The 19,331-nt window shown below is 39.9% G+C and overlaps 1 protein-coding gene across 1 annotated transcript; it reads left to right on the forward strand.

Moving 5' to 3' along the window:
* The first annotated feature begins 15,282 nt into the window (after positions 1–15,282).
* Positions 15,283–15,576, forward strand: LOC114035407 (mapk-regulated corepressor-interacting protein 1-like). The gene is made up of 2 exons (XM_027851495.1): positions 15,283–15,408; positions 15,511–15,576. The coding sequence occupies exons 1-2, from the start codon at positions 15,283–15,285 to the stop codon at positions 15,574–15,576; spliced, it is 192 nt and encodes a 63-aa protein (XP_027707296.1).
* The last annotated feature ends 3,755 nt before the right edge of the window (positions 15,577–19,331 follow it).

Genomic DNA, 19,331 nt, shown 5'->3' on the forward strand with positions numbered 1-19,331 from the left:
TAAAGACTATGGGTTCCCAAGAAAGAAACCCTTTAGAGACTGAAACATTTAATTGTTCTAGAGTTTGTTTTTTAAAGCATGAGGTTGTGTATGGATAGACTAAGAAGTTCAGAGTTGAGACTGATTCCATTATTTTTTAATCTGAAATTTGAAAAAAAGAAAGAAAGAAACAGATCTGCCAAGGAAAATGAAGTTTTTCTATTGGTAAACGGCTATAGAATTCATCTTGGGAAAGCAGGGTCAATCCTGATTTCTAGGGATAGTTTTGTCATTTATTTTATTTCATAAATCTATTTATTTTGTATTTATCTCTCCCCCCTCTACATTCCCTCTCCAGAGAAATATTAAAATAAAAAACAATATAATAGTTAATATTGCTATAGTGCTTTTAGGCTAGCAAAGCACTTTATTTATACTATCTCACTTGATTCTGTTAAAGAAAAACCCCAAAACCTGAAATTATTTTAGAAAGCATTTTGTTAGCTCATTTTGCAAAGGAGAGAGCTGGGAAAAGGGATGGTTCCCTCTTCCACTCTTTGTGAAGTTACATTATATAAAGTTCAGACAAGGGCGTAAGGGCAGTTCGCCTGTTTGGCCACAGGTAGGCAGTAAGGTGTTTGAGGTGTATATTAGCAGGTAAGTATAAACATTCAAATTTGGGGAACCCAAAACACAAGCTTTATGTGGATCCAAAACATGGCCTAGGTGAGAGCTAATCATTCCCTATAGCCATCTGGCCTCCCCTGAATATCTTTAAGATCAGCCTGATTTCTACTGCAAGCTTTGAGTTAGACAATTGCCTAGCCACATCAAGCTAGGTTCAAACAATATTAATAAATAATTAATAATAAATATTTTCCCACAATTCTCATAAGAACCCTATAAGGCAGGTATTATAATTATCTCCATTTCACTGATGAGAAAATTTTGGGGGAGCTAGGCAATGGGGTTCAGTGAATTGCCCAGGGTCACACAATGAGGAAATTTAAATTGAGAGATGTTGAATGCTTTGCCTAGGGTCACACAAATATTAAGTGTAAAAGACAAGATTCAAATTCAGGCCTTCCATACTCCAAGCCCAATGATCTAAGTCAACTAGCCACCTGCATTATGATGCAGCCATCATAATAAATATACTTGTTTAGCCTTTTCAGTTGTTTCCAACTCTTCATGACCCCATTTGGGGTTTTCTTGGCAAAGATACTGGAGTGGCTTGTCATTTCCTTCTCCAGCTCATTTTCCAGATGAGGAAACTAGTGAAGACTTAAGTGACTTGCCCAGGGTCACTCACCACATGAAAATGAGTCTTTCTGACTCCAAGCCTTGTACTCTATTGACTGTGCCATCTAGCTGCTCAATAAATATACACAGTCCAGCAAAATAAATTTCCATTTGGACATTGGTCATGTCCAAAATTGTATGTTTCACTTTTCATTTTAAATCCATCACCTCTCTTGTTATTTTACTGCTTTCCACTGTCACCTTGCTTATTCAACAGAGATCAAGGTATTATTCAGAATATGAAACACCTGTGAAGGAATTACATGACAGAGTTCATCTGTCATACAGTCATAATCATTCAATCTTCTTATTGTAATATCAAAGATTTAGGCCCCAGCCTGGACTTTTGTTCAAAGAGAAAAAAGAAAATCAGGACACTTGGAGAAAAATTGTTGCCTGGTTTAATTGATATGGTAGAAGTTTCATTTTATTCCACTGAATAACGGGGGCAGCTAGCCAGGTGGAACAGTGGGCCTGAGGTCAGGAAGACATAAGTTCAAATCCAGCCTTAGATACTTAAGAACTGTGTTACCCTGGACAAGTCACTTACCCTGTTTGCCTCAGTTTCTTCAGCTGTAAAGTTGGGATGATAATAGCACCTACCTCCCAAGGTTCTTGTAAGCACTAAGTGAGATAAGAATTGTAAAGTGCTCAGTACATTCCCTGGTATACTGTGAGCATAATATAAACATTAACTATTAGCTACTACGATAAAGAAGTGGGGGCTGTGGAAAAAGTCCTCCCTAAGCACCCTAAAACAAAGTCTTGAAATAATGAGAATCACCCTTCATTACCCATATGCCCATAAAAGAGTGGGTTGACACTGACGGTGAAGTATTAGTGCACTTAATATCGAAGTAATCAATAATGCTTTGAATACTATTCATGAGTCAAAGGACCTTCATAGAAAAGATGAAAAATATTGCTCCGGAGAATGAAAAATCCCTGGGAAGAAGTCTGCTTTGACCTTTGAGTCAATCATAGTTTAATCTCATAGAATTTGCTAAGTATGTTGATTAAATTCAGTGGACATTTATTAAGCACTTACTATATGCATGACTGACATGGCCTAAGAGGTAGAACACAGCACTCGCAGTCAGGAAGATCTGGTTAGGAGACAATGTGGTAGAGTAGAAGGGCAAAGGGAAGGAAAGGAATATGGATTTATCAAATACCTACCACATGCCAGGGACTGTGCTAAGTGGAAACTGAGGCAAACAGGGCTAAGTGACTTGCCCAGAGTAGCACAGTTAGTAAGCACCTGAGATCAGATTTGAACTCAAGAAAATGAATCTTCCTGACTTCAGGCCCAGGACTTCATCTACTGTGCCATCTGGCTGTACTCATTACCTCCATAAGAAAATGCAAATGACCCCCAAGCCAGACGCCATCAGGTATTTTTCAAGACAGTTCCGGGATAAACTTGGTATTAGTGCTCATTCAGCTGAGTATACCATAATATTTTCATTTTCAGCTCCATTGACATGCCATCTGAGGAAGACCGCTCTCTGTTCTAGATCATAGCATCTCATATCTTTAGCAGGAAGGGACCTTAGGGTCTATCTAATCCAATCCCTTTATTTTACAATTGAGGAAAATGAGATGCAGAGAGATTAGACTATCTACATCCTTCCTCCCATTGATACCTTCATCCCAACTCCCATTCAGAAGTCTTTTCTCCCTCTTTTTTTCTCTTAAGCTTAACAATAATTTCTCCTCATCATTCCTCTTATAGTGTTGTTTACTGATCCCATGCTATCTGAAATATTGTGTTAAATTCAGAATGCTGATTTTGTAAACAGAGGCTAAACAAAATGTATCCAAAGTCACATGACTGGAATGAGCTTGCAACATGGGAGCAACTCTCACTCAGCTACAAAAGACAAAATTAGAATCAATACATGGTACAGAAAAGCAGATTTTAGCTCAGTTTTATATGAGGAAGCACAGCATAGCAGTAGAGACTTCATCTTTAATTGATGAAGACCTAGGTTCAAGTCTCACCTTTGATACATACTGGTTGTGAGACAATGAGTAATTTAACCTCTCTGCGCTCATCAGCTCTATAAGAGTGTTAATTTCATAAGATGAAAAAAAAAAGAAATAGAGGGAATAAGCATCAGGTCATTGTCCTTCATTCTCAAAGAGGACCAAAATGACATCACTATGTTGAAGTCAAGGTATAGTATGTTCGACTATAGCTGAACACACCAATATGAGCTGAGAAGGCTCTACCACAGGTCATGTGCAAATAGTCCATGTGAATATCTAGAGTGGAAATGTCTCTAAATTTACCCATCTTGTGTTTCTTTTAAGTTACTGAAATTCTGTTTCACTCATAGAGCACAGTGCCTACTTTGATGTGGCCACACTATGCTGGGTGGTCCTGTTCCAGTGTCTCCCAAGTCTCACAATTGATTCCAAAGTTCTTCAGGGAGACCTTGAGAATGTCCTTGTATCACTTCTTCTGATCACCATATGAGCACCTGCCTTGCATGAGTTCTCCATAAAATAGTCTTTTAGGCAAACATACAATTGGCATTCAAACGATGTGGCCAGCGCATTGGAATTGTGCACTCTGTATAGTAGAGTTTTAATGCTTGACAGTTCAACTTGGGAAAGGACCTGTGTCCAGTACCTTATCTTGCCGGGTGATCTTCAGAATCTTTCTAAGATAACTCAAATGGGAGTGATTCAGTTCCCTGGCATGGAGCTGGTAAACTGTCTAGGTTTCACAGGCATACATTCAACACAACAGCTCTGGAGACCTTCAGTTTGGTAAGCAATCTAATACCTCTTCTCTCCCACACTTTCCTTCAAAGCCTCCCAAACAATGAGCTAGCTTTGGCAATGAGTGGGTCAACCTCATCATCTATGTGTATATCACTAGAAAGTATACTGCCAAGATAAGTGAACTTATACACAGCATTTAAAATTTCAATTCTAAATTTCTCCATTGGTTATAACCAATAATTCTACGTATGGATGGTATGGTGCTGGCTGGTGGAAAACCTGTGTTTTCTTGTTGTTAATTGTTAGGTAAAAATTAGCACAATCAACAGAAAATTGATCCATACTTTGTTGCATCTCAGCTTCAGAGGCTGCATTGAGTGCAGTGAGGCAAGGCTCTGTGCTTGCTCGCGTGTTTGTTTTTTTTTTAGCATGATGTTTTCATTAATGTTGTCAGAAGCCTTCAAAGAGGATGAAAATGGCATCAAGGCCAGCTATCACACTGAGGGCAAACTATTTAACTTGAAAAGGCTACAAGCCAAGACTAAAGTGGAGGGAGAGTTGGTGAAAAATTTTTTGTTTGCAGATGACTGTGCAAGCAATGCAGCCTCTGGAACTGAAACGCAAGGGAATAAACATAGACAAAGAGAAAATAAAACTATCATTTTTTTTCTGAGAAGATATGTCTATCATCAATTATGATAGAGATTTCATTTATTTTCATTTCAATTATGTCTAATTAAAGTTATTAATAAATTCAACAAAGGTTTAGGATATAAAATAAATCAATATAAATCATCAGAATTTTTATTACCAACAAAATCTAGCAGAAAGAGACAGAAAAATTACATTTAAAAATAACCACAAAATGTATACTAAAACACACATGGAAACCATGTGAATATAACTATAGAACACTTTTTACAGAATAAAGATGGACCTAAATAATTAGAGAAATATGTACCTATTATATGTATATATACTTCTATTTATAATTCAACCCAACAGTTTTATAATATATATGCATGTACATGTGTGAATATGTGTATACATATGTGTACACACATACATTCACACATACACACACATACATATGTTCCAAGTTCCTTAAAAAGTAAAACAGAAGCACCTTTACACCCTTTACCCCCACACTCAGATTTACCAAGCTACCTAGGATATTCTCAGCCAGTAGAGCAGGAGTCTTATTTTTTTTACAATATTAATCCCATGTCTCAGAAAAATGTGAACATATATCATTCTTGTTAAAACCTTCATTTCTCTCGGGTCTCTGCTCCTGACTCATCAGGCTTCTTCTCTACCATGTCCCTATAGTCTCCTCACCCTAGAAAATCACTCTGCCCCGGTAGCCCTTTCCTATGATTGATCAGTTCCTCCAAGACACTTCAATTTAAAGAAAAGTCACTCAGGCAACAAGTCAACAACTCAGGCCAGTCACTCAGTCAATAAGCATTTATTAAATGTTTACTATGTTCCAGGGTCTATGCTGAGTTTTGGGGATAATCAATGCAAAAATTAAGATAGACTCTGTCCTCAAGAAGCTTAAGTTCTAATGGGGGACGAAAACATTTGAAAGTAACTAAAAAAGCAGGGGAGTGAGGCAGAGGTTGTACTCAGGTGGTGGTATGATGGCTGAGTCCAGAAAATGAGGTATGGCTCATCTGAGACTCTTCCCCAAAACGGAGATTCCAGGATGAACTCATCGACGTAAGAAGGGACCCGCAAGAGCAGATTAAGAGGCAGCTACAGTATGGTATCATTGTCTGGAGAATCAGGAATGGATGATCTGGTGCCCTTTCAAAAAATGGAGATTCTGGGGAAAAGTTCATTTTGGGGAAGAACCAGCTGTGTTCGTTTCTATATTTTATGCTGGGCTCTTCACCTGACTTCTCAGATTTCCTTTTCCACCATGACCCAACTTGGGAGAAGTTTCTCTCTCCCATGCCTTTTTTTCAGCTTGCTTTTGTGTGTGTTCCTCCATTAAAATGTATCTTTTTGTATGAATTTGCATTTCCAGCACAATGCCTGGCACATAGTAAATCTTTAATAAATGCTTGTTGACTTCATTCTGTGTAAGTCTTTAATACAATCACACAGGCAATGGGGATCTAGCACAATATAGTCATTTCATACACCCGTGAAAAGCTTTTTATTTTCCTCTCTCCCAAACACCTTTGCTGCTCTAAGATCCCACAAACAGGCCAGGTTGTCATCCTCATCTCAACAGAACAGACAACTTATTTCAGTTACTTAGAGTTGTAAACTACCTCATTACTCTTTACAGCATCCCTCAAGCTTAAAGGTCAAGTGATGGATGCAACGGAGAATGAAATCATTTTCCCCCATCACCCTATAAAGAAAGTTGATCACTATTAACTACTTTGCTAAAACTTTTCTTGGCATCTTGAAATAGCAGATTGCTATGGAAGAAAACACAGTCACATTACCCAAGCTCTCTTCAGTTTCTGTTTGATTCAATAGAAACAAATGTATTAAGTGCTACCAACTATAAGACATTTTGTTAAGTTCTGGGTATATAATGATAGTTGTATACAGATTCTGCTCTCAAGGAGCTTACAATTTAGTGGGAGAGAGGGGGAAGATATGTACATAATAATTGACATATGGAAAGGGACACTTCAAAGGAGACATCCTGCCAAAATGCTGACAGGACATTTTTTTTTTTATTGAGGGGGAGTATGGTAGGAGGATTCAGGGAAGGTGTTGGGGAAAATATGTCAGCTGAGTTGACCTCTGAAGGAGTGAAGGGATTGCCACAGAAGGAAATAGGTGACAGTATATTCAAAAACTAAAATATTAGATAGGGCAAGTTGAGAAAGGAGACAGCAGTCCATTTTTGCTGGCATCTAAAATACATGAAAGGGAATAATATGTCTAGAAAGGTCCACTGGAGATCGGTGCCCTTTGAGGGCACCAGATTTTCCTACACTGATAGCCCAGGTGTTTCCAAGGAAGCTACATGTAATTACAAATTCAAGTCAATATTTTCTCTGTGCCTCCCATGTAGTAGGAATTCAAAAATGAAAAATGACGGAATTTCATAGAGCTTACTTATAGCCTACCATGGAAATATGTAAAGAGACATGGAGAGTACAGGGTGGGATAGGAGTAAAAGAGAGATTCAAAGTAGACCAAGAAAATTTGATCTTGAATAACATTTGAGTGAGGTGAGAGGAGCAGATCAAGGAGTACTTCAAGGATATGGTGGTACCTGGGCCAAGCCTCAAAGAAAGAGTAAGATGTTAACCCATTGAGTCAAAGAGGGTCTGTATTCCAGGAGTGGAGGCCAGTTTATGCAAATAAATTTACAGAGATGAGAGATGGAAACCACAAAGGAAAACCTGCTCTTTGCTCAAAGCTAAGGACAAGGGGGACACAGCTGCTCCTTATTGGCCAGATCTTGAGAGTAATCTCAGGGCTAGTGCTATTCATCTGGGATCTCGGAAAAATCTAGCATGTGTGCTAATCACTTGGGAGTTCCTGAATTAGTTACAGAGAGAGAAGAGTAATTCAATTCAATTCAATAAACATTTATTAAGTGCCTACTATGTGCTAGCAATAAATTGGTGTGAAACTGGGAAAGAATGTATAAAATGAGTAAAGAGAGGATTCAGTGAATGGAACAGAAAAGAGAGGGAATGGTTGAAAAGGTGAGTGCTAAAAAAGAAAAAAAAAGAAAAAATAAAAGGTAAGTGCTAGAGCAAGTGAATTGAGTCCTAATCCCAGAGGGATCTTGTGCTGGAGTCTGGGTCCTCATGCCTGTCTGTCTCTGCCTGGCTCTGGTTCTGTCACTTTTCTGTTTCTCTTGTTCTCCCTCTGTCTCTGTTGCTGTCTCTGTCTCCTTGAGAGCATGTATATGCATGCATACAAGTATACACATATATACATATATGCATGCATATACATGTATATATAGGAGTGCAGGGGTATTTCAAATGAATAATGGATATGAACTACTTTGCAAACCTTAAAGTGGCATATAAACACCAGTTATTATTATTAGCCTCCAATTACCAGGCTTCCAGTCTGATGTTGACTTCATTTACTGAGTCTTTTACATACTCCTACTAAGCTCAAACAATGTTTATAGTCAATACAGAGGTGTGATGAAAAATGTTTAACAACTTGGGGTGGGGGGCGGGGAATAGAGGGATATATGCACTCACTTTTAAGCTTAATCTTTGACTGGATCAATTGAAAATAATAGAAAAAAACCAGCCCTGGAGAAAAATGATGATAGTTATAAGATGCAGAGCTAGAAGGGTGCTCAGAGGTCATGCATACTAAACCCCTGATTTTACAGGTGAAGAAACTAAGGTCATGGGAAGGTAGGTGACTTTTTCCAGGTCACAAAGGATGCAAACCCAAGTCTTACTTATTTTGTCCATTTCTTGTGAAGGAAACTGCCTTTTATGAGAGATACCTTATTCCTTGACACTTCTTCCACTACTGGGTCCATCATGTTTCTTACCCTACAAGACACTAGTCAACAAGAAGGATTGAGGATATTTCTTGATAGAGGTAAGTCTACATGGAAAATAGAGAGAAAGCAGTGTCATGAAAAAACTAGAAAGGAGGGAGTTTACAGGAAGAGAGAGTGGATGAGTTAAATGCTGTAGAGAGTTCAAGAAGAATTAGAATTGAGAAACGGACATTACTTAGCAATTTTAAAACACTTGTTAACTTTGGAGCATGCAGTTTCAATTGAATGAAAGTCAGAAGGCTAAGGAAAAATGAAGCAAAGAAATGGAGACACTGAATATAGATAGCTTTTTCAAGGAGTTAGATGGAGAAAGGGAGGAGGAAATAGGATGATGGCTAATGGAAATAGTAGGATCTAATGTTTTACTAAGATAGGCTTGGACATATTTGTAGGTAGCAATAAAGGAACTATAGCTGGGTTCCTATAATCTGGTCATTGCTCCGATTCTTAAAATCTAGCCACTGGTCAGATTCTTATAATCTAGCCAATAGCCTACTAATGTTCAGACTTCTTAAGAGTCTGCCCAATATGATGGATATTCTAATAAACCTTGTCTTTGGCTGAAAGAAGGCTTGGATCAAATTCTTTTGGGCAGGACCCACGTGTTGTGATTTTGGGGTCCCAGCACCCTTGTACCCCTAAACCACATCATTTTGGTGGCCCATATGGGGAAACTGCCTAACCCGAATTCTTCTCCAGCCAAGACTGGAAGGTATGTAAGCCTCCCCTCCCTCCTTTCTTGCTCTGCAGTTAGGGTTGCTCTACAAGCACCCAGGCTTGGAGGTGCTTTTTGGGCAGACAGTTACAAGGCTGTCTCTCACTCAGCCTGACACTGTGAGGCTCTCAGTCCACTGGGTCAGTTCAAGGCCATGGACCTGGGTACACCTTCTGCAGCATAGAAGATAAGGACAGAAGCCCGATCCAGAAGTGTATGCTCAATTCTGTTAATTCCCTCGGCGCTAGGAAATTGAGGAAAACTGCAGTTGCTTTTTGGTTCCCTGAGGCTTACTTACTCCCTTCCCTCTGAACCGCTGAATCCTCCTTCATGGAGGTTACAGGGAAAGTTAGAACAACTAAAAATATCTTGGCATATTCTGGAGGTTTTGTGATTGCTCCTTAAGGAGTTTTGAAACACTAGTACAACCTAGTCACTCCCTTCCCCTGAGTCAAGAGGGTATCTGTCAACCCCTCTCATAGGAGAAGAGAGTTTCAGTCTTTACCCCACACCCTTGATTTCACCCTGCCCCACCTGGGATAGGAAGGAGGGGGGAGGGGCAGCAGCTACAGTGTGGGCCCCCCTGGCAATGGCCTAGGGCCCTATGGCAACCTTTTCCTGGAAGCATCACCCAGGTTCAGCACATCCTGCTCAAGGTAATGAAGCTAGCTTCCAAACTTGGGTAAGCAAGCTCTTTTAAATTTGTAGTTTTAACTGTGAATGATGAGATGTTGATTCTCTGTGTAAAGTAATTTGGAAGTGCATTTAACAAAACTGAAGTCACCTGATTGGTAATGGGTTTGTTTCAAGTTTCAAATTGGTGAACTTTCTGTATCAGCTATGTCAAGCAGCTTTTCATAATTTGGTTATCACTAAATAATTTAGCTATTTTTGGTTATTGTTTTAATGTGTAAACTAGCCAAAAAACTTGTTTGGGTTATACATGGCTTGCTGAGAATTTGCAAGTGTATAGAAATCTCTAATGATTGACTTTTTACATTAGGATAAATTTCAGTTTGAGATGTAAATCCTGGAAAAGCTTTTACAGCTAAGACAATTTGGTTATTGTAGATTATTGTTTTTAATGTGTAAACTTGCCAAAAACTTGTTTGGGTTTTGTTTTGTTGAGAATTTACAAGTGTATAGAAATCCCTAATTATTGGCTTTTTACACCATGATAAATTTAAGCTTGAGAAATAAATCCTGGAAAAGTTTTTCCTAAGCTGTGATTAATAAAACTTGCTGTTTGAGGTAAAAGTTCATAGGATTTTTTGAGTTGTCTGATGGGTCATAGTCTATCAATAATCAATAATCTACCATCTGAGAGAAATGCCACAAGCTACTCAGAGAAAGTGATTCTGATGGGAAGTCAGCACTGGGAAAAGCTGAGAGGACAATTTTAGCCCCAGTCTAAGATGGGATCCTCTTGGCTCAGTTTCCCCTTTATGTTCCTTTGAAAGGGAATGTTACCCACCTGGCTATTCCTGAGTCTGGCTGTGAGGTGGATTTGATACTGCATAGTTGAAAAACTGAATTTCTGAATCTAAACAGACCTAAGGATGTTTTATCCTCTCAAAGTTGGGCCCTAAATCTAGTCTCTGCTTTATATCTGGGCCCTGCAGTTTTTTCTCAGATTTATGTCTTCCAGACTATGGGTCATTCACCTACAGTTGATAGCAAACAGTGAGTACTAGCCAATGTCCCACATCATTCCCTGGATGCAGCTTGTGCTCGGTTCCAGTCAACCTCCTCTTTGGGACACCCTCGAGGCAGGGACAGGTCTATGCCCCTTGCCAGCAGGAAGCAGTTTCAGAAGCTGAGACCTTCACCCCTTACTCTAAAATAATTTGGGTCCCATTTGTTTGAGGGGGGAACGATGGGGTTGGGATCTGGGCCCCTGAAAGGAAAAACCCTAGACTTTCCCACTTGGCCAAATCTCTGGGATTCTCCTGAGGCTATAATTCCATACTTCCCTATGGCCCCAGGCCACTTCCCACCCTTAATCATATCTGGGCTCCATTCTCCCTTGGTCATCCCTGGAGTTCTATTACCTCATAGACTACTTGGCCATTCCTAGATCCCTCTCACAGTCTTTCTGTACTTAAGGTCCATCTTACCTCCATTAAGATGCTGGGATTCCTATAATCTAGCCACTGGTCAGATTCTTATAATCTAGCCAATAGCTTACTAATGTTCAGACTCCATTAAGAGTCTGCCCAATATGATGGATATTCTAATAAACCTTGTCTTTGGCTGAAAAAAAATAAAGGACCTATATACAGAACAATTGAAGATTATAAAGGATGGATAACAGTGAGAATAATCTACTGAAGATGATAAGTGGGCAACTAGATGAAGCAGTGGATAGAGTGCCAGACCTGGAGTCTGGAAGACCTCATTTCAAATCTAGCCTCAGATACTTCCTAGCTATGTGATCCTAGGCAAATCACTTAACCCTGTTTGCCTCAATTTCCTCATATTTAAAATGAGCTGGAGAAGAAAATGGCAAACCACTCCAGTATCATTGCCAAGAGTCAAAAAAAAAATTGTAACCCAAAATAATGGGGTCAGAAAGAGTCTGATATTACTGAAAAGACTGAACAACATATAGAATAACTGGTCTTGGCAAGATGATAAATGAAGTCTAGGAGCTGATAAGATCACCAAATGAGATAACACAGAGAGAAAAAAGAAGAGGACCCAAGACAAAAACTTGGGTGTTATACCCAGAGTCTCCTCTCCAGAGACTGAGGGGAAAAAGGAAATAGTATAATTTGATGCTTAGGGATTTTGAAGTGAGGAAGATGAGAGAAGATGTAGATGTCATGGAATGAGATAGGTCTTTATCTGAGAGAGTAGGACAAGGGGTGGGGATTTTGTGGGAGGCTTGAGAAGAAAATAGAATAGCTGATGTGTGTCAAATAGTGACTAAATTAGGGAGGAGTAAAAGGATTAGCATAGTATATTCAGCAAGTCACACTAAAACAGGTATTTCATTGAAAACAGGAATATAAATTTATTAAGCAAAGAGAATTAAAAGATACATTATCAGATTTGGAAAATTTTTACTCAAAGACAAATATTCTGTTCATCAAAATAAGAATTATCTCAATCAGATAAATGTTTTGCCTTAGGAACTTAGCTTTAACAACCTAAATTGCACCATAAATACCAAAGTCAGGTAGAAGAAACTATCAGAGGCAAATGACAAGGGCTAAGATTCATGACAGAAAGAAGCCATACACACAGTTAAAGTACTGGGAAGAGAATTATAGGCTTCCATCTGTAGTAAAAGGACTTGTAGAAAGATAGGGCAAAGCAATGTGGACATTTTTCCCCAAGGACCTATTAAACCATTATTGATGAGGTAGGTTGGATCTTCTAGCCAGATAGAAAAAATAAAAAGCGTCTCTGATCCTCTCAAACCTCCAAAAAGAGAGGAATGACAGACAGATGGAAACACTGATGGAAACAAAGAGGGAGAGACAGAAGGAGAGGGAGAAGAAGAGAGAGAGGGAGAGAGAGATTACAATTGTCATCTGAGCTCCTAAGCCAGCTGGAGGAAAGAAAGGGGAGGAAAAAAAACATAAAATTATCCTTTCCAAAACAAAAGAAGCAAAATATGGGAGTATGAAAATGAAGAATCTATGTTGAAAACAACTTGCTTCTTATTCTTCTGTGTGTATATACATATAAATATACATATATAATATATATATATTTTCGAACTGCTTATGGATATAGGAATACCATTATCCTATCTTTAGTTCTTCATGTTTTCCTCGTAGCGATGTAAGTATTCTTTGTTCTATCACATCACTTTTAAATTTTAGTCTGGCCTTGCAAAGCCTTTGTCTACTTTACAGACAAAAATTAGGCACACAAAAAAACTTTGGAATGCTTAGCTTCTTTAAGATTAGCCTAGTTTACTATCTGACTACTCTTCATTCTCCTCAGTTGGTTCATTATCCATCATGCCCACTAATCATGGGTGTCCACCAAGGCTTTGGTCTGGGTTTTCTTTTCTTCTGTCTCTGCATCCTTCTCCCTCGGTGATCTCCCCAATTTCTGTGAGTACAATCATCTTTATGTGTCTAATCCGTAAGTCTTCATATGCATCCTTTTCTTGAACTCAAATTCTATATCAGCAATTATCTGCTGGGTATCTCCTGGAGGTACTGTCAGTACCTCAAACTCAACATACGCAAAATAGAAATCAATATCTACCCCCTCTATGCCTCCCCTCCTAATGCCTCTGTTTCCGAGTCTCTGTTGCTTAATATTATCACAATGACACTGGCAGTGACTATAGAAATAAATCTGTACACGGGGTGGGGGGGGGTCACTGCTTCTCTTCTTCTGGGATAGAGACAAATTTAAAAAACAAGTTGTGTCTGAGGAAAAGGCATAGTAAAGAGATAACACAGGAGCATGTAAACTCCAGACACACTAGAATTTGGGAACCAGTTAGCCAGGTATATCTGATTAAAGGAATTTAATTTTTTAAAATAATATATACTAGAACCTCTAAGAAATCCAAGAGATAGTGAGGAAAAGATCCTGGAGGAAAGCAGGAACTCTGAAATATATAATATTTATGAGGCTACCTGTGACTTAGTCAAAAGGATGAAGTACCTGATTTAAAAAAAAAAAGAGAATTAGAAACGTAACTTTTTTTCAAAGAAATATAGTTTTCAATTGATAGAATGGTCACAAAGCAGACATCAGAGCAGATTGGAAATTTGGGAACAAAATCAACACTGGGGTGAAAATATTAAATGTGTAATTTTGACACCTACTGTGAAGCCATGATTAAATTGTGAATCTTCTTTTGTTATTTTCTCTTTTAAATCCAGTGTCTTTATTTGGAGATCTTTCAGACAATGTAGATTTTCATCTGTCAGGGATGATTTTAGTGGAATCTTGTCTGAGGCAGGGCTCAGAGTGATGTCTTGTATACAGTAGTAAAGTGTCCTATCAATATTTATTGACTAATTGAATTTTAAAATTCAAATTTATTGACTGATAATTAAAAATCCTATTGAGGCCCTGTTAGTTCAAAAAGTCGAGTTCTGGAATGCTTTTGTCTGGTCAACTTAGCCCTACAAAGAAATGGAGTCATTCAAAATACAGCCTTAGACAGAGGTGGGGAACCTGAGGCCTCAAGGCCACATGTGGCCTTCTAGGTCTTTGGGTACGGCCTTTTGACTGAGTCCAAGTTTTACAGAACAAATCCTTTTATTAAGGGGATTTGTTCTATGAAGTTTGGATTCAGTCAAAGGGCTGCACTTGAGGACTTGGAGGGCCATGTGTGGCCTTGAGGCCGCAGGTTCCCCACCCCTGCTTAGAGCTGACAGCTACCTCATCTAGCATAGAGGTATCCAACAAGCCACTGGCTTTATGCAGCCTATGACACTCCTGAGTGCAGCCCAACCAAATTAAAATGTAACTGGGAAATAATGAAAAAAATCAATAAAAATACAACAAAACATAGACAATATTACATTTTAAAACTAAGCCAATGTGGCCTTAGAGATCCTTAAGTATGGATTAGTGGTCTCCATTTCTATTTGAGTTTGACACCATCAAATTCTAGCTCAACCTTTTTTTTTAATTGATGAAGAAACTGAAACACAAAGAGCTGATAAGACTTGCCCAAAGTCACTCTGTTTTTTAGAAATTGAGCCAGGACTGGAACCCAAGTTTCATGATTTTTAGGCCAGAATCCTTTCCCTGACACTGTAGCCCGTCTTTCATGATAGTTATAAGCTACCTTATACTATTTCCCAAACACTATCTATCAAGGATTGCAGATCACTGATGTCAACATAGAACCTCCCAAGTGGGGCTTTCTCCCGAGAACTTCTGACATCTTCCGTAACAGTCCACAACAATGTTAAGGATGGCGTGGTGGCAGTGGAGATGTCTGAAACTGGGCAAGCCGCTGCCCTTCCAGAGCTTCCCAATGGCAGATTAAAGCTAAGAAAGAGACCCAGGTATTTGAGTTGAGTGATTCGACCAGACGCCCCCAGCTATGACCAGTTCTCCTGTCTCTAGAGTTGTCTACAATAGCAAAAGGAATAGTAGACCCTGGTCTCCAAGCAACAGCTGTGAGATCTTTACTCCTGCTGATCAGGAGAACGTTTGCTTCATCTACGAAGCATAGCAATGTGTGGAATGAGACCTCCAGAACCAGATGTCTGGCAGCAAGCATGGCCTGGTAAAGGAGTATGTGGAAAAGGTCACTAACTCCAGGCTGAAGACTTTCAAACCTTTTGACTTGAGTGACCTGAAATCCCAGAACATACGAGATGCCAAGAAGTCCTAAGGACAGCGGCCTGGTTGCCCCCTTCCTCCCCATAGCTTCTGGAAGATTGAAAGTTGCAGAATTTATGTTGGTTTTTCTCCCTTTCCTCTGGGTCCATCTCCCTGGCAGGGCAAGTAAAGATCCATGCTCATGTTGGGCTGAGCACCTGCGAGGATGGACTTGATTGGCACTCCAAGCCTTCCCTCCCCTTTTCTTACTTCCTTTTTCTTTAGGGAGGTTCCCAGTTGTTACTGTGATTTGGGGGACTTGGTCCCTGTCACCACCCATCCTCTCTTTCTGTACTCTAAACATATACGTCTCTGGAGCTGCCTAGCTCTGTCTGCCCTCCAGGCAGCCTAGAGCCCTCATTTTCCCTCTTTGGCTTTTAGAGGCCAAGGCAGCTGAGCATGGCATCCCTCCCATCTCTCACTATACTTCTGAGATTAAGTGGAAGGAGCAAGGGACATATGGGCGTTCTGAGACCAGTGGGAGTTGGATCAAATTAGTTCTCTAAGGTGGTGAGGTTAAGTAGCGGTAGCCCCATCCTTCTACAATCTGGTTCCACTGTAGAAATCTGCTGTTGCCTCTGTCTTGGGCAAGCTGAGAAGTCTCCATTCTTCCTTCCTTAGGTCTCTAACTGAGGCCCTTTCCCTGCTTTCCAAACCTTATTGGCCCCAGCTCCCTCACGCCTGGGTAGCCAGCTAGGACCCATTCCCTACAGGGTTACCAGGCAGCCATTCCGAGTCTCTCCTAGACCAGCAGCTTCTCTCCTCAGTAGCCTCAGTGGCTGCCACTGCTCCTTTGTCTATCCTATTCCCAGCTGGTAATTTTATTGAGAGGTTTACCAGTAGTTTCCCTTTTTCTTTCTGTTATAGTTTGAGAGCTGAGTTGTTTGCCCTGTAGCCTGAGGGGCTGTAAATAAAGATGGGGTTAGGCATTTGGGAAAAAAAAAAACAAGGTTAAGGATGAAGTAATGAGTGCAACCAGGTGGCACAGTGGCACAGATAGAGTGCCAGCCCTAGAATCAAGAAGACACATCTTCTGAGTTCAAACCCTGCCTCAGACACTTACTAGCTATGTGACCCTGAGCAAGTCACTTAACCCTGTTTGCCTCAGTTCCTCATCTATAAAATGAGCTGGAGAAGGAAATGGCAAACCACTCTAGTATCTTTGCCCCCAAATGGGGTCAAGAAGAGTCAAAAATGACTGAACAACAACAGCATCAAATCTTGGCAACCAATCATCATTGCTTTACCCTCTCCTCAATTAACAAGGGCAGACTTCCAAATAATGACCATTTTTCTACAATGCCAATGCAACCCTTCTCATGCTTCTGTTTCTGGAACATTTGGAGTCATTGCAGGGTGTCGCCATCAATGTGCTTTAGTCTAGTGTTCTGTTTTCTAAGAGGCTGGAAGCACTCCCACAAACACAAGGCTGTTTGTCTCAGAAATCTATTTGAAAATTTCCTGGCCTTTTCCAGTAGGAAAAGAGAATTTGCCAATTCCCTCTGTCTCTCCTCATTGTTTTCCCAGCAGGGCTGTTTGCACATTGATACTGTTCCTTACTGAAGTTGTGTTCCCATATTTCTGGTAGATTTCACCAATCCACCCCACAGTCAGATTCTCCTGCATTTTGGTCTGCTGACAAAACTCTGTGTGTGCTCACATACCCTTTATTCTTTCATTGTGGCATGCTTGGCTCACTTGAAGAAGCTGCTTCAAAAGGGGGTCTATATCCTCTGCTATGACTGACTCGCAATTATTCATGCAAATGGAGGAAACAGAACTCCTTCCACCCCCGCCACCCTCCAGCTCTTATTGTCTAGACTATCATGCGATGCATAACTCTGCACTGCCTGGCTCCTCTCTTGCTGCCATTACTGACAGCTTTCCCATTGTTTCCTTCTTTTCTATTACTAAATTACTCATGAGTCTTTTTCTTAGCTCTCTAGCCATACTTGGTAAGCTTCTCAGGGGCAGAGAATGCGTGATCTTTGTAAGCCATGTGCATGGCTTTACTTGACAGAGCAAGGAGGGAGTGTGGCAAGCACTCCACTCTCATGAAAGAATGTTGCCTCAGGCAAGCAAGCCGAGGTTGGCAAACCAGCACTTCCCTGAACACATCTGCTCCCTTGGAGCGTGCTCTTCCTGACTCAGGGCTTGCTTCCACAGGTTTTGAAAATGACTTTCTACTCTTGTTTTAGACCTCCTGCCTCATCCAACAGTTTTAACATTCCCAGTGAAATCTGTTTGACCAGAGACTGTCTCTAATTTATTTTCTCTCTGATTACTACTTGAATCATATCTATGTTTCCCAGAAAAAATCTACAGTTCAATTCAACAAATAGTTATCGAGTACCTGCTATCTGTGGAGCATTAGGGGATGCAAAGGCAGAAACAAAACTGTCCATGCCATTAAGAGACATACATTTTACAAGGTGGGGAGACAGAAATTCAATTCGGGTCAACAAACTTTTACCTTATGAGCAATGTGTCAGACAAAACATCATGCTAGGCACTGGGGAGACAGAGTCCTCACCTTCAAGGTGCTTATGCTTTACTAGAGGGATATAACATGTTCACAGAAAAAGAAATATGAAGTATTTAAAAATATTATAAGGAGGGAAACAGCATCAAATCTAGAGGTGCCAGGAAAGGCTTCCTACAGAAAGTGGCACATGAGCTTTAAGGAACAGATTTTAAGAGAAAGAAAGAAAGAGAGAATATAGTCCCAGAAATGGTTCATGGAAGTGGTCAATGGAATGTCACACACAGTTGAATGGTTTGATTGAAGAAGAGAGTACAAGCTGGGGAGTAATAGAACTTTATAAAGGTAAGTGAGAGTTAGATTGAAGAAGGTTTTAAATTCCAGTCTGGAGATTTTGTATTTTGTTCTAGAGGCAATAAAGAAACAATGAAGTTTTTGAGTGGGAAAATAGCAAAGATCAACATCTTCAGACAAACAAACTGGCAATTATGGGGAAGATAGAGTCAAGAAGAGACAGAATTGAGGCAGGAAAAACAATTAGGAGACTATTGCAAAAGTCCATGAAAAAAGGGAATGAGGGCCAAAACTAAGATGGTGGTCTTATGAAGGGAAAGAAAAGGAGAAATCTGAGAGCTTTTGTATAATCCATTGGACTCAGATACTGATTAGTTAATAGGTGGGGAGAGAGTCAGAGAGACAGAGGGAGAACAAAGAATCAAAGATGACTCAGAAGATGTAAGCCTAAGGATGTCCTCAGTAAAAACCAGGAAGTTTGGAGGAAGGATGTTGTGTGGTGGATAGAATGAGTATTGTTTGGGACATTATAAGACATCCATGGAGACACTGGAACAGCTAATTGGTAATGAGGAGTTAAAATTTAGAGAGGCATTGGAGGTGATTGAGATGATCTAAAGAACGGAGATAAAATGTAAAAAGATAAAAGGAGTGAGGACAAAGACTCAGGTTATATTCATGTTTGGTGTATAATGATTCAGCAAAGCGGGTGATCAGAGAAAAAGCTGAGTCAGAGAAACTCAGAGAGAAGCCTAAGTATCCAGAAGAAGGTGATGAACTGCAATGTCAAAAGCTTCACAGGGATAGAGTAAAAGGAGGACAAAGACTATTAGTTACAGCAGTCGTTAGCCTGTGAATCACCTTGGACAGAGAAGCTGCAGTTGAATCATCTGGAAGCCAGATTGCAAGGGACTGAGGAGTGAAAGGCTTTCTAGCTTGGCATACCAGAAGCCAAGCTGGCAAGAAACTTAATGTTACCACCTTGCTAGAAT

This window comes from Vombatus ursinus, unplaced genomic scaffold (assembly GCF_900497805.2).
Source record: "Vombatus ursinus unplaced genomic scaffold, bare-nosed wombat genome assembly UNPS02009205.1, whole genome shotgun sequence".
NCBI lineage: Eukaryota > Metazoa > Chordata > Mammalia > Diprotodontia > Vombatidae > Vombatus > Vombatus ursinus.

What these genes read in the sequence shown, in the direction of transcription:
- LOC114035407 (XM_027851495.1), top strand. Translation starts at nt 15,283, where the DNA reads ATGACCAGTTCTCCTGTCTCTAGAGTTGTCTACAATAGCAAAAGGAAT. An exon ending in ACGTTTGCTTCATCTACGAA is followed by an intron (nt 15,409 to 15,510) that starts GCATAGCAATGT and finishes TCCAGGCTGAAG; the next exon opens with ACTTTCAAACCTTTTGACTT.